Source organism: Emydura macquarii, unplaced genomic scaffold (genome assembly GCF_026122565.2).
Source record: "Emydura macquarii macquarii isolate MOO-44397 ecotype Brisbane River unplaced genomic scaffold, CSIRO-AGI_Emac_v2 contig_3128, whole genome shotgun sequence".
NCBI lineage: Eukaryota > Metazoa > Chordata > Testudines > Chelidae > Emydura > Emydura macquarii.
Window position 1 is genome coordinate 117,436 of NW_027133265.1, and position 15,760 is coordinate 133,195.

General features: G+C 38.6%; 1 protein-coding gene across 2 annotated transcripts in view; it reads left to right on the forward strand.

The window, feature by feature from the left end:
* CHIC2 (cysteine rich hydrophobic domain 2) overlaps window positions 1–9,046 on the forward strand; it is a 46,771-nt gene extending 37,725 nt beyond the window's left edge. For both annotated transcript variants that reach the window (XM_067531121.1, XM_067531122.1), the window contains exon 6: window positions 2,252–9,046. In XM_067531121.1, the coding sequence (XP_067387222.1) occupies window positions 2,252–2,302 (51 nt within the window). In that variant the 3' untranslated portion in view covers window positions 2,303–9,046. The remainder of the gene's footprint in view (window positions 1–2,251) is intronic.
* Window positions 9,047–15,760: the final 6,714 nt, after the last annotated feature.

The following is a 15,760-nucleotide window of genomic DNA, read 5'->3' on the forward strand; positions in this document are numbered from 1 at the left end:
TTGTTATATGATATTTTGTCTATTCTTTGAAACAATAAAGCTATCATAAATGGCATATGAAAAGATTGATTAAAATAATTTCTAATTATTTAAACACTATATTAAAATAATCTTTTCACTGCTAGCCTTTCCCTTTTCTTTCATTTTCACACTAAGTCCTATTTCTAGCCTGAAACATAAAAGATTGTAATGTCTTTTTTCACAGAATAGATCTATTCACTAAACTGAATAAGTAAAATTTTTGGTATCATTATCTATTCTATAAAACATGTTAATTTATGATGAGGCACATGATATTTTATTATAAGCCGAAAAAAAAGCAAATTTCAGTAAACCGTTTTGAGCTTAATCTATATCAAGATGTTAGTCCTGGTTTTTCATCACTAAATGCTTCTGTTTTTCTACAGAAGTAGTTAGAATTGTCACCTCAGATCCTTTGCAGATTAAACTGAAACTAAGCAGTAGAGGCTATACTTTTCTATTAATTTTGAAAGATGACTTATTAGAGTTTAAACAAATGTTCATCTTTTTAAGCGAACTTGTATGAAATTATACTTACTCTTCATAAGTGGACATTCTTTTAACTAAGATTGTCAATCAATTGGTCTACTTACAGGAATAAAGTTAAGCTTGTGCATAAGTGTTTGCAGGATCAGGATGTAAGAATGAGAGAAATATTATTTAAAACTTCTAACAAGTTATCTGTAGAAATATTTAATATAATTTTTTAATCCAACATGGATTTTCCATAGAAATTTGTGTTCCATTCTTTCATCTGTAACTAGTTAGGATGCTGATCATATTAAAGCTGTCTTGAATTTTCTATTTGAGTTAACTTTAAAAAGAATGCGGGGAAAAATTGAAGCTAAGATTTTCAAAAATGAATGCTGGGTTAGGCTCCCAAATCCATATTTAGGCACCTAAATAGGGCTTGTCTCCAGGAAGGTTTTATCTATTGGTGTTGATGCTAAACAGTGTACAGGTTGTTTCAATGAACCAGTATAAAAAATGCCTTGCACCTCTTTAGCTTACTGTAGTTTGAAACATGGCCTAAAAGTACTAAGCACCCAGCAGCCCATGGAGGTCAGTGGAGATCAGTAGAGTTGCTGGATGCTTCACAATTTTGAAAATCAAATTACTTATTTAGGTGCCTAAGTATAGATTTAGAAACCTAACTTTAAGGCTTTGAAAATCTTGACCTCAGTGATCAAATCCATGCATAAAACACCCCCTCCCTCCACCCCACACATACACACTCTCACACACACCTTTTTATAAAAGATAAACTAGGCATTTATCCTTTAAACAGCCAGCTGGTTTTCTCCTATACCCCCAAATATACTCACTGAGATGCTGCAGATGTGCAGAGAGTCTGCTTTTTGTCTGTTTCAGGTAATAGGATTTTTATATTTTATGTTTTTGATGATGAAACATTCTGTTGTTTCAAAAACTTTTAGGAATGCAATTTTAATTGATTAGAATAAAGGCTACCTCCTTTTACCAGAGTGCTTTGAATTGCACAGTTAGAAACCAATAAAATTCAATTACATTCCTTTGTTGAACAGAGTAGAGTGTTAGGAGTCCCAATCTTACTGATGTGTCAGTAATTTTATGGACAATTTTATGGAGGAGGAAAGTTTTGAAAGGGTAGTTTTTCTTAAGATGCCCTTCAACACACACTAAGGGGTAGATTATATTCAGATATGTTCTTTTGATGGCCTTCTTTATCAAAACAGCAAGATGGCTCACACACTAGAATCTAGCTCTGAATATTCATGCTGAAATATGAGTCAAGTTTCTTGTTACCTACATGACAATTTCTTTGATATGGAGATGGGCAACCTTGAAATATGTAAGACAGAAAATTTTAGTGGAACAGCAATTAGAACTTCTTATGGAAAATCTTTGAAACTGTAAGCATGTTTTTTAATTGCAAAACAGATTTGAACTGAGAGCAACTATTGATAGTTTGGTTATAAAGTTATTCTTACGTGTATTCATCTTCTCTTTTTAACATTCATGTCTTCATGTTTTGTTAGAAAAGCTTTATGAGACAGGTAGCTGAGTTTGTCAAAAATAATTAGCTGGTGACTTACTTTAACATGTCTAGGGTAGCATGGCCATTGATGGTTCCTCTCTTCCCACATTTTTAAAAATGTGAACAAAGTTTGTGAGTGATTGCTGTGATGAACTTCAGTTAATGGATAGGACTGATGCAAAGTTTTATTATTTTTTTTTTCTTTTTATACAGGTCATCCTGATAGAATTTTTACCAAAGACACCTATTTTTCGACCAGATTAGCATTTGCTTTATTTATAGAGACTTATCCAAGTATGTTGTCTTTCCAATGGTGCCTTGCTTGGTGCTCTCCTGGTGGTGACATAGCATTGGTTCTACAGATTATTGTGGTGGTTTTTTGTTCTTTTTGTTTTTTAATAACAGCATGCTTTAAGTGCATTTTGTCAAACTTTGCAAAAGTCATTTCATGCAAATGTTATGTACTACTTAAGTTATTACTTGTACTTATTCTGTTTGTTAATGTATCTTGATTTTCAGAAAGTCGTTTATATCTGTGTATATATACATAACTATAAATATACAGCTGAAAATAGCCTACAAATGAGCGGGTATTTTTTTTAACCCCATAAAATACATAATGAGTGGACTGTAAACTTTGGAAGTTCTTTTAATCATTAACTTGTATACCTAAGTAACTTCTATGACACTCTCCAGATTTTGCCAGTGACATTCTAGTTGTATATTTTTATTTTCCCTCCTCTTTTTGGGCCATAAGAGGGAGGGAATATCAACCAGCCACCTCTACTGGGATAAGGAGCTTTGCTTCTTTGAAACTGTCCATTTTGGAATCCAAATGTCACTGCACCTTTAGAAGTCTCTGTGCTCTTTTGTGAAAAAATCCTGTCAGCTGGTTCTGAAGAAATTTTACCTTAAGGGTTAATAAACCAGAATTTGAAGTATTTTACTCAGACTAAAAAAATCACTGAAAGGTTTGCATGCATCTGATGATTACTAGAGCTCAGGATCACAAAAATACATTAGTATTGCAACTTATAATGTATATATCTTAATTCAGGCACATGCCATGTAATGATTTTATTTATTGTTTACCAGATCTTGTACACAAGGGTGCAAAAATATTTGTTTAAGTAAATGTATTGTCCAAGAAAATCTTTTTTTTGGGGGGTGGGTTTAAAAATTTTTTGTTTATAACATCACAGAGGCAATTTGAGAGAAATCTGGAAAAATACAATTCCAGACACAATGCAGATAGGTGCCATGTGTCACAAAATCAGTAAAAGCAGAGAACACTGGCCAATAGTGAGAATTTAAGAAATGTACTGGATAAATATTTATTGCACCTTGGTTTCTTCCCATTTAGGTTTACAATGTTTATTTTCTGCACAAATATGATTTAAAAAAACCTGGATTGTAATGTATGCTTGGGTCAGGCCAGTCCTATTTCATTCTGTTACTTATCTCACTTGGTTGTACATATCATCATACATGTTTGATTTTACTCAGTAATCTTATTTTTAAATATGTTCTTTATATGTCTGGAATTACTGCACATGAACATTAATGTATGCTAAGAACCAGTCCTTCATACAGCTGTGGTAGCAAGCAATAATGTGAATAACTATGACAAACAAATACACTCCGCTTAATATTTGTATGAATGATAAGTTGATGCCACTACAAGAATACCTTTCTCTTTTTAATGTTTTAAATACAAGTTTAATTTCTCATTAATATATACAGGTATCTGGATGTTATGAACTATTTTTGTATACTTCTTCAAAATAGTTATTCTCTATAAATCTTCACAAGTGAATGTTATATTCATTGTTTGATATCAGGAGCTGTCTAGAAAGGTCAAGGGTGTTTTCTCTGAGTTACCTTGATCTATGTTCTCCGTATGTACCCCAAAATAGAGATCTTCCATTACTCAGCTTTTATCTCTTGATTCCCACTCTCTACTTTGAAGAAAGGAGCTCTGCCTGTCCTTTTTGTGTAAGCTTCAGGTATGTTCTTTTATTATCAAAGTTCTCAACGGACTGTATAAAATAGCTGTTTCATGGCCATAATGTTGGATATCTGTTATCCCTTCCAGTTCCCCATTGGTATTTAATTAATGAAGAAGTGGCTGTGAGTGGCTTAAAGATTTTCACTAGGGACATATCCCTTGTAAAGTTCCTATATGTGGTACTATCCTTGACATTTCTGTTCAATGTGTCAACTTCTCATCAGACTCAATGTCTCTGACTTGGGATGGCATCCAGAGAGACTCAGGAGTTTGGGATTATTGAGGCAGTTATGGGTGACCAAGATTCTTCAATCCTTATGGTTTCTCCAGTCAAAATAGACCATTCATCCAGTAGTAGTTATAAAACTTCTTTACACAAATCCCCTAGCCTCTGAACAAAAATCATAGAAATTGGAGATGGAAAAGACCTTAATAAATCAAGTTAATCTCTGTAACAAGCAGTAGGGATTTTTTTAACATAATTTCTAGTGTTTTGTCTAATATGCAATAGTTTTACATGTCTCTTAACAGTGGTTTCATTTCCTATGAGTCTAACTACCAAAATAAGAACAATGTATAGTTTGGGAAGGCCACAAGACAATGGTAGGAAGAAAAGGGAATCAAAACACTACTTTATTTTGCAGGACATTTTCCAGGCTGTCCTTTATAATTGTAAAGCAGTTAACACACTAGACTAGTGTGTGTGTTAACTGTTTTACAATTATAAAGTATAGCCTGAAAACATCCTACAAAATAAAGTAGTTTTTTAAATTCCCTTTAACTAGTTAACTTTATCCACTTGTCAGTCTTTGGTTGAACTGTGAAGGCTGGATACCCACTTGAGAGTTCTCATTTGTATTCTTTTTAATTAACACAATATCTAGTTTTGCCTATTTCACTTTAGCTTGAAAAACTGGTGTTAAGGGCATCAATTACTGTATTTGAAAGTTATTTTAGATAGTTGATTGTAAGTACAGTTGCCTTTAATTGGTTGGCCAGGCTTTCTCTTTCTTTCCATATTATAAACAAAGAAAATAAAGTACATATTTTGATGATGGATACAGCTGAGTCCTGGGAAAGGCTCCCACTCCAGAGTGCTTTGGATCAGGTCCTACATAAGGAGTCTTGATGGTGTAATATATCTAAAAGAAAGAACTCTTAAGTGTTGGCCATTGGTTAAGGTTAGAAGCTTCCAGTGGGATTTACAAAGTTGACACAGTGAGCTGTTAATCAGAGGAGAGAAACTTTGTGGAAAAAAGTTACATAAAGCTAGTAAGGATTTCAAAATCCCTTGGGTAAGGGTGCTTTTTAAATACATTTTACAAGTAAATCCAAGAGTCCCAGTTATACCCATCAGAATAACAGAATTTTTCATTACCATATGTTGTAGTAGTTGAGTTGTAAATATAGGAAAGGGTTAAAACTGTTTTTCCCAAATAGTTATCAAATTCAATGTTGCTAACTCATGACTTTTATCACAAGCTCTCCTGGAGGCATGTGATTAGGTTAGAATTTTAGCTTTTTTTTTTTTTTTTTTTTTTTTAAGTGAATTTCTATCCCTCGTGTTTGCAGGTAAAAGCTTAAACACATGAGCCCTAAAGGCTCAAAAACTGAAAGAAATGGACCCCCCCCCCCTTTTTTTCTTTTTTAAATCAAGAGACATTTAAACAAATCTAATTGGGGGTGACTCATGATTTTTGAATATTTGAGTTGGTAATACTGCAGATTGCTGATCCAGAAAGCTAAATACTGAACAATTTAAAGAGAGACATAAATGGGACATATACCTCTGAAGTCAGAGAGCGTGTGCCTGCATTAAAAAACAATGAGGGGAAGCACTTTAGTAAAGAAATATTGGTGGCTCAAGTCTACACCTCAAAGCGCCTCATTATTGTAGATAAAGGCCTTCTCTCTATCTTAGGTCATAATTTGAATATGTATGATACTTAAAATCAATCAGGGATGCATCCTAGTCTCAAAAGATGTCTTGGATTCATTGTAGCAACACAGTAGCATGGGTGGTGCCTCAGCCTGGCTGGCTTTGGATCCATAACTAAAACTAAGTTCTTGTTTAGATAATTTGCTATTGAAAGGACAATGTTTCAGAAGAGAAATCTATTTATCATCATTACTCTCTAATTTCTGTGATTCTTTTCCCAAAACCATCCTTCCCAGCCTTTTATATGTGCAGTGTATAATGATTTTGTTAGCCATGCTTAGGTGAAAATATTAATTCCTGAGGAATTATTAGGAAAGATGAAAACAGAGCTAATAAGCTGAATGGGCCTGTCTATATGAAGGCTTATTTTACAAATTGCTTCCCAGAAGGTTACTTGGACTTTAGCATGCAGACCATTTAGAATGTAATGAGCCTGTGGCCAAGATAGACCGCTTTTTATGTGGTGTCAGGATGTGGGACACAATGAGCATTTTAGATCAGCAGATAAGGATAGATGAATTCCCTTGCTGTATTGGACAGCCCTAAAATGTGGAACCTAAGTATTTCCAAGGATGACTAGTTCCGCATTCAAATGCTTTACATATGCTTTCCCTTTCTATGACAGGTGTGTCTGCAAACTGGGTGAGTCTGGATTTTCTGACAATGATAAAATCAAACGTTCTTTTTGCTGGGAGATTTAATTAGTGGGTGCCAGTGGAAAAAAGTGCTGTAGAAGCAAATGCTCTTGTGTGATGTGGCTCATGTGTGCCATATCCTCAGTTAATGTAGTGCTTTAGTTCACCACCAGATTAATATGTTAAGTTTTGTTAGTAACAGCATGTCAAACTTTGGATGTTGTTATTGCCCACTGATACAGCATCATTCTTTACCCCCAGAATCTCCTGGAAAAATAGTAGTCAGTGTAGTTTGGTACTTTTGAGACTAGTTGTTAAAAAAGAATCCTCTAAGGGAGTTAGGTGTTTTAAATTTACTTTTATCAGTGTATATCCCCACCACATCACACCTGGATAAAACATTTTTTTTTTATAACCTAGATTGTTTTGTTGAATTGGAAGGCGCTCTTTTAAAAGTTCATCCAGGCTTATTTCCTTTGATATTGCCTCATTTGTCTTGGAGAAAATGAAGTTACACTTTCCCATTTACACTCAGGAGTCAAGCATTTGGGAAAGTTACAATGAGGCAATGGTGCAATCAAGGTAATTGTAACAAATTTTAGTAGGAAGGCAAGGTGCAAAAGGCTGAACATAGAGATTGGTAACAGAACTCTGAGTGTACTTCAAAATGGGTTTCTTTCTGTATCAAACGGTATTGAAGGATGAAGGTTATGTCAAGGCTAATTGAATCCCTTTCCTGAGCTTTTGTAGGCAGTGTTCTAATTCCCACTACATTTTGGGTCTCAAGCAAGTGCCTCATTAACCTTTTTGGTTGTGCCCTAAGTGATAGAGATTTCTCCAGCTATCTTGCTTATGAGAGAGGCTCCCACCTTAAATATAAGGTATCTTTTACCTTTTCTATTCACTGGGTATCTTTAGTTTAAAACTTTTAAGATATTTAGTTCAAAAAGGAATAATGGATGATAGCTGCACAGCTTTAAGCACACACCAATCTCTTCAAAAGATAGAGCCTGAAATGCAAGGTTAATTGTTTCCAAAGAAAATTCTTGACTTGTCCATACAGCTCCTGTCATGTGATAACATAGATAAGACCCAAGAGTTAGGATCTAGTGAAGATAACTTAAGTTCAGGTAAATTAAGTAGATTTTGTAGTTAGCTGTCTTATTGAGAAGAAACTGTTAAATGTTCACCTTTAAAGGGCAGATATTACATTTGTAATGTCCTTTACAGTTTTTTTCTCTATGTAACAAGTATTGAAAATTACTTTGCCTCAAATGTCAAGAACTTGGATCAGTTATTGTAATCTAAGAATTTTGTTTCAATCATTTTATTTTTTTAAAATGGGATTGTTAATCCATTTTATAGACTATGCTTTAGCTGCCTTTATAAATCAAAATATGCTGGTGCAGTGTAATCCTAAAATATTTTAAAATGGGTCTCTGTATGGAGTAACTTTCTTAATGAGCTTTAAAAGTTAGTTTCTGATCTCTTATGGTTGCAACAGACTTCCTAATTCATCAGGATATGTTTTGTATATATTTTAAAATAGAAGAATTTTTCAGTGAGTAAATTCTTTCAAGGAATCCATAAGTAAGGTAGAGTATTTCAGCATTAAAATGTGTAATTGATTCAGTTTTCCTAAAAGATCTGAATTTTGCAGTGAAAATAATGACCTTTAAAATACTGTTTTCAGGTTGAATTAAATCATTTACTGTAGATGGCATGGGCTAAACTAATCCTTGTGTAACTCAACTGATTAAGTGAAATTACAAAGACACACCTTTGGCTGTATATGGTTAGTAAAATCCTGTTAAACACAATAAAGCAGTAATTCTAAAAATGACCTAAGAGATTATGAGATCTATCAAACTGGCCAAATAAACTCGTTAAAATAACCACACTGCATCAGTCTATGTTAATGCTACACAAAGGAGCCCTTGGGGGGGAAAAGCCAAAGCAATAAATGTACTTTACATTAAGATGTAGTAGTAGCCTCTGAAATACCTAGTTTCAAAAATAATCATGTCACTTAAGAATATACTGGTGATAAACAGTTAAGAATATTAGAAGGATTGGATTTCTGTGACTTGATTATTTTAACATTACTCTTCAGATATTTAAAATCCAGGATGAGTGATTGAAAGCTTAAAGGCCAGTACTATGTTAATGGAGGAGGAGAGGGAAATGAGTGAGGAGAGGATAGTTTAAAAACAACGCAATTGTAAATATGCATATTTAACAGTATTTAACCACTCTGCTACAATTACTGAAATTAATCTATTGTTGAATTTTATAACTTTATTTAATGCATAAACCTTCTGTTTTTTCTGACCTGACCCAGGATTGGAATGGATTCCAATATAAAACCTTTTTAAAGCATTTAAATTGTGTGTATTACAAACTAATAAAATAATTGTGAAGCTATCTACTAAGGCTTATTGTTTTCTATTATAAAATATGTGAAAGCTGATTTGTGGCATAATTGTCCATTTTAAGTCTTGAGAGACAAGGTGGGTGAGAGAAGATCTTTTGTTGGACCAATTTCTGTCCTGAAACACAAGCTTTCCTTCTTACACAGAGCTCCTCTTCAGGTCTGTTTTAAATCATATCAAGTTAATACTTTAAATCTGATTTAGAAAGAATGAAAAATCAATTTTGGGTGACTTACTGTTCATGAACTCTCTAGAATTCTCTGCATTATTCAAACTGGGTAGTCTTGCCTACTCTGAATTTTTCAAAACTAGCTTTTATTTAACGCTGTCTGGAGTTCTTAAGCATTGCATATCAGAGTGCTATTGGTATGACTTAGAGACATCTATTCCCATTATGGTGGAGTAATAACACCATAGTTAAGGCTGTGTTTCAAGTTTGTTTTATATATTACATACCTATCCTATCACACACAGTTAATATGTAATTTCCATCCAATTGACAGTCACCAGGTTATTCCCATGAGAATCATTACTGTTTAATTAGGTAAATCTACCAGACTTTCTTACAAAACCTAGTTTGTTAACCAGAACCTCAATAAGCAATACTATATAGTATATTTAGTTCTATCCAGTGCTGTAAGGCAGTAGTGAATTTAATCAACCAACTTTTTATTTCTTTATGTATGAAACACTTTATCCTCTTCCAGTTACTCTGCTTAGGAAATCCTAACAGCCTCTTTTTAGCTATATTTAAAAAAAAAACGCCCTGGAACTGCTCTGAAGCATGCAGGGTGTTGTAATTTCAGCTTGCAAAGCGGTATGATACAATGTTGCTGAGCAGAAAAGCGCACGATAGATTTAATGTAGCCAATTGTGTACTTTTGAAAAAAAGAGTAACTGTTCAGTGTGAGTTAATTTTGGATTTTTTCAGCAGCTCTCTTTTAGGCTTTGTGCTGCATTCTTCTAGACAAATGCGTATTCCATGTGGGCCACTGTTCTGCTAAATGCTCTCAGTTCTCCTTTTGCAATCAAGATTATGTTGCTAAGGAGATTTTGCTTTTATTGGTGCCATTGATTTGTGTTAATACGTTTTGAATACCTCTCGGTATTCTTCCGTAGACAAGGCCAAAAGAAAAACTTCCCCGAGTTTCCCGATTTACATTACAAATGGAGCGGTGGTGTAATGAAGCCGATATAAAGTGGGCAGTTGAAAGGGAACTAAAGAAGGGCACTCAAGTGAGAAATGAAGAAATGTGCCGAGTGCAGTCTGCGGGCCGCCTTCGGCCCAGCTGCAGGAACTGGCTCAGGCCAGAGGGAGAGGCAGAGGAGAAGAGCGAGCGCCTCCCTCCGCAAAGACCACCCAGTCGCTGCAGCGCCGGCTCTGCGGGGATTACCTCACTGATTAATACGGGGCGCTCACAAAGCGCTGCCGGGGGAGGCTGTCCCACCGCTCCGCGCCGTAGCTTCCCCCACGGGATCCCCGCCAGGCCGCTCTGCTCGCCGGGCTGTCACTGGAAACTGACCCTGAACGTTGCCTTAGGCCGGGCGTTTTTCTTGGCTCAGCCCGGCGTGCGTGACCTGGCCCTGGAGCGCTCCCCCATCGGACCCCGCCGCGCTAAGGGCTGCGGGGACCTTGCAGGCAGCTTTCTGCGGCTGTGGTGCATGCAATTCAAACGTGGGTGGCGGCGCAAATGATCGCCTAGGGGGCGGCATGGTCTGGCCCCTGTAGTGAATAGCGAGGCAGAAGGCAAACGGAGAGCGCTGTTACCCCTGCGGCCCGGTGCGTAGGAAACCTTTCCTCTGGAAAACATGGGTTCACACCCGATCCCCCTTTCAAGCCAAACCCCTCTGGGCCAGGACTGTCAATGGAGAGCTGACTCGCTACAGCACAGTAACCGGAGACCGTCCGGCCGTGGGCTGGTCTTTGGCGCCCTGGCAAGGGATCAACCCCCCCGCAGCACGTGTGGCAGTGCGGCCCGCCCTGAAATAGCCGCTCTGCCTCCTGCACCGGCAGGAGCTGAGGAAGGGCCCGCCCCCCACACCTCACCTGCTCCCTTTCCTCCCACCAGGAGCTTTGCCAGGGACGGGAGCAGGTCTAAGGCAAGTGCTGCTCATCGGCAAATGGCGAACTGCGAGAAGTTTAAGGCTGGTGACCTCGCACCAAACCATCAACCTCCGCCCCCAGGAGAGTCAGTCGGGGGGAAGAAATGGCGATCTCCGCTCGAGCAGGAGCAGGGCCCAGGGTAGGGCATTGCGCGCCGGCAGGAGCTGAGCGCATCGGGGGCAGAGCGGTTCCACCCTTCGGCTTTCCAGTGGGTCTTAAAATAGGCGCTGGGCCAAGGAGATTTAGGCGGGGGGAGGTGATGGGGCCGGGCTCCTCTGAGAGCTAAGACAGGAAACGCCGCGTGTGGGTAGGTGTCAGAGCTTTGTCATCGGAGCCCTCCCAGTGGAAACCTCATCAGGGCCTAAGGCTACCGCGATGCAACCAGAGGCTGAGTCTAGATACTCTGGGTATTGATGCGGATTCTGTTCGTCCCGTTAGGTCTACAGGCATGTGGGCACCGGGCCTTCCTCTCCCCACGTCACATCCACCTGCTTGGTCGGTTGGTTTTCTTCCTTCTTCCTGCAGATGCACAAGCGAGGAGCGAGCTGGCCCTTTACATATCTGACCCGCACAGTTGCTTGGTTCTTTGGTGCGACCCTGGGCTGTCAGCAGCGAGTGTCTCCCTGCCTTTGCTCCTGCCGAGGAATTCGTGCAAAGATGTAGTGAGTTAGCCAATCCGGTCTGCAAACATTCCCCTGCAAACCGTTCGCTCTGCAACCGGCGCTGCAAGTCCCAGGCTCCAGTTAGGTTTTGATTTATTGTGTTGTGTGGCCGGGAGAAGCGTTCAGAGGAAGTTTGCAAAACCTAGCCCCGCTCTCCGAGAGCACGAGCCGCCCGAGTTTCCAGTAACCCTCCCGCCCCCAGGAGTTTGATACAGCCGGAGCAGAGAACCGGGTGATCGGGGAACCAGAGTCAATACCCCGCTCGGTAACTCACGCTGGGCTAGGAAAACGCCAGCGTCTTTTAAAATGTAAAACGGTTTCCGTGGGGCCGATGCCCTACAAGCTGAAACCCCCGAGCATTGTCACCGCAGAGCCACCGGGAATAGCAATCCGTCCTCTCATCGATGTAAGAAAGCAGTAAATACGTGCTGGCTGACTGCCTTCATTGCCTTTCATTTCCGTATGCAGGCTACGGCGTCTAAGAAGTGTCTTTATTTAAAGAGCGGGCAGTCCGCACCTTTCCCATGTATCCCACCTTTCCCGGAGGCTGTTGTAAGGATTAAAAATAAAATGTAACCTCCTTTTGAAGATTTGGTGCTAATGCATCAGATCTTCAACTACTAAACTGATGACGTTTTTGGAACAGGCGCATTACATTCCTGAATTAAGAAATCCAGTAGCCGAGGTTAGTAATAGATGTTACAGCATGCTATATAATAGTCAACATATGTTTTCTTCTTACCTATCCCTTATAGCACAGGAAACCTTTACAATGACTCGTGCCTTTCTACACTATTCAAGGCAAAGGTTCAAAAGTGGAAATGGTAGTGTCTGTATAGAGTTAGCACTGTGATAACTCCTTTAACAGACGCCCCATTAGTGGCTATTGAACGATATTTTGCACCTTCATCGAACAAGTCAAAACACTTCACAAATGTGAATGACGCCTCACTTCAATTCTGTGATGCCCAATATATTCTTGGGTTAGGCTGAAGTAGTGATGGTAAGTGACTTCTGGTCACAAAGAACATCAATAGCAGAGCCAAGAAAGAGAACACAGCTCTCCTGAATCTTAGTCCCATATTCTAATGACTAGATCAATTCCTCCCCAATATAATTTAGATGAGCTATTTTTCTGTTTTTAAGCTTACTAAATATTTTATAACACATCCAACAATTGTCACTTAATTTGAGCTAAAACCCAGTTAAGAAGCTTAAAATCCGTGCAGTCATAACAAATGTGAATTTTTCCAATATAAGTTGTGTGTAGTTCATGTACAGTTTTACCCATCAAGTGAGTCATCTGTGATCTGTATGTTGTGCCAAACAGGAAATAAAGAGAACAACTGGAGAATTTGGTTTCTTTTAAAAACTTGCATTTGTAGTGCACTGGAGTGCTTTCCAGATATATTGTTTATTCCATTTACATAGTTTGTTCTGTGATTGCCAAAAGGTCTTATGGATTTTTGAGACCTGTCAAAGTACAGTGAGTAAAACTCATTTTTTTCAAAAAAGGGGAAACTGGGAAATTCCCCTTTTAAAGTCAAGAAGACAGTTAAAAGAACTTCGTACTAGCTATATATTTAACTTGTGCTTATACTGCCTACCGCTATACAATATACATGAAAGACCAAGAGCAATTCTCATGGACTAGTGCAAATAGCCACCAGTGTACACACCAATAAGTTTTCCTCTATACATGCATAATCTGGGAGAGAGGTGTTAATCTTGATTACGTAACTGGGCAAAGATCTTTATTCTGTACCTTTTGTAAGTCAAACTGTGAGTGAGAGAGATTTGATCCCTGAGATAGAGAGCAGTCTATTTTACAGTTTGGAAAGGCTCAGTGATGGCATTCCTGGATCTGTGAACATTCATTGGGATTTTCAACACGGATGAACAAATCCAAGAATATCTGTTTTCATATATTCCTTCAGATCCTGGTGTTTTTTATCTGATCGTACACCACTTATTTAAATATTTTGGCTGAGATCTGGTTTTCCAGTAGATCCAGTCTATAGAGATTACAGGCAAATGATCTTCATCGGGTTTTTCATCAGGGTTGCTGTAGCAGTGGGTTTGGAGGGCTGGGCAGCCTAGTAGTTGGAGTGTATGACTTTCAGCTTCCTCCTTGGTTGAGGAGCCTCAGTCTTTAAGGCAGGGAGTTAGGGGGACCCAGACCATCCCTCTCCACTGGGTCCCAGCCCAGAGCCCTGTGTATGTCCATCCTTGAATGAAGATGAAGGTGGGGGGGACGGGGTTCTCCCAGCAGAGATCCTAAGTCCACTGCCCTGGGCTTCTTCCTACTGCTGTCTCTTCGTTTTGGGATGTGGCCCCTCTAGTCCAATTCACTGGGTGTCTTGCCTCCCATAGTGGCCTGTCATAGATCTTGGGTGGTGCCCTGCCATGTTCCTAGGCGCCTTCAGGCAGGGCAGCCATGAGTTGGGTGAGGCCGAATCCCATAATGTCTCTGGGCTTCACTCACCCAGTTCCTCAGGTGCAGGAGGCTCCTAGGTCTTCTCTGCAGTCTCCCTTGTCTGGGGAGACGATACTTACTCCCAGGGGGCTGCCTTAGCTGGCAGGCTAGCCCTATATTCTCATATAACAGAGGGCTGTTCATCTCTTGTATCATGAATGCTCAAGAAAGTTTTTTGTGGCTGGACCTCAAACCATTCTCACTCATATAAGGCATTATAGAAGTTATTGTAAATTAAACTTGTTTTGGTTTTCAGTTTGTTCCAGACTGTTCAGATAATTTCATTCTAAGGTTTAATGACAGCTGGACATATTGCAACTTCTCTCTTCACCCACTACTTTCTCCAGTGCATTCTCTGCAATGCAGTGGAAATGCTGACAGAAGTAAATGTGTTGCCTCACAGAGTTGGACCTCGTGTTTGTAATATAAACACATTTAGCAATTTTTTAAATGTGTAGGTATTCATTATAATGACTCAGGTACTTAAAGACAAGAAGGTAAATCTTTCATTAAAAATGTTGCCAATATCATTTTACCAGTAGACCTTATTCGCAGCATGTTATACTATTTTACAGTAACTTTATGACTCTCTCAAATTAAACCCTGCAATGAATATTCACACGTCTGTGCCTGGGTATGAAATGCATGGTATGTAAAGTCCCTCACATACTTTAAAGATGTACCTTTACAAAATGCTCTAGGTAAATCCTGCTCCCAGAGAAGACAATGGGAGTTTTTCCATTACGTCAGTGGATGCAGAACGAGGACCAAAGCTCCTACTGTACTGTGTTCCATTGAGCATAGAGTACACACAAATGAAGGGAGAGAAGGATAGACAATCTTTTTAAATCCTCTTTGTTGTTTATATATTTAACATTCAGAATGCAACCCAGTTACATGTTTAGCAGATTTTAATGAGTGTCCTCTAATCGGCTAAATGAAAATATGTGGAAAACCTGCAGAGTTACTTCGTATCTGCAGAGAATGTCTGTTTACATTGTTGCACCTCAGCTAAGAGGATACTTGGCATGTACAATGCATCTAAAAGAAAAATGTGGAAGGCCAAAGAAACCTTGAAGACAATTGGATCCAACCCCTTCTCCCGCACTCCACAATACAAGCTCTGATGACTTAGTACTTTAATTAATGTCAACCCTTACCATCAAGGCTCATGGGAGCAATCATTAAACCAACACAAAAACATTTTAAATGGTTGGCAACCTACCAGACACAGAGCTAAGCATTCCCATGGTAGATTGGATTGCTTCATCTCCAACTCTGCATCAGATTAAATACATTCTCTATTAGCATAGATTCTAAAGCCTATTATTTTCATACTAACTAGTGCAATATGATTTTAAAGTTTTCTATTTTAAAATGTTGGGTTTTTTTTTTTTATATATATTTCCAACACTTGAGTCCATGTTATTTATGTGGATGTGGTTTACTTTGTTTTTTGTTGTTGC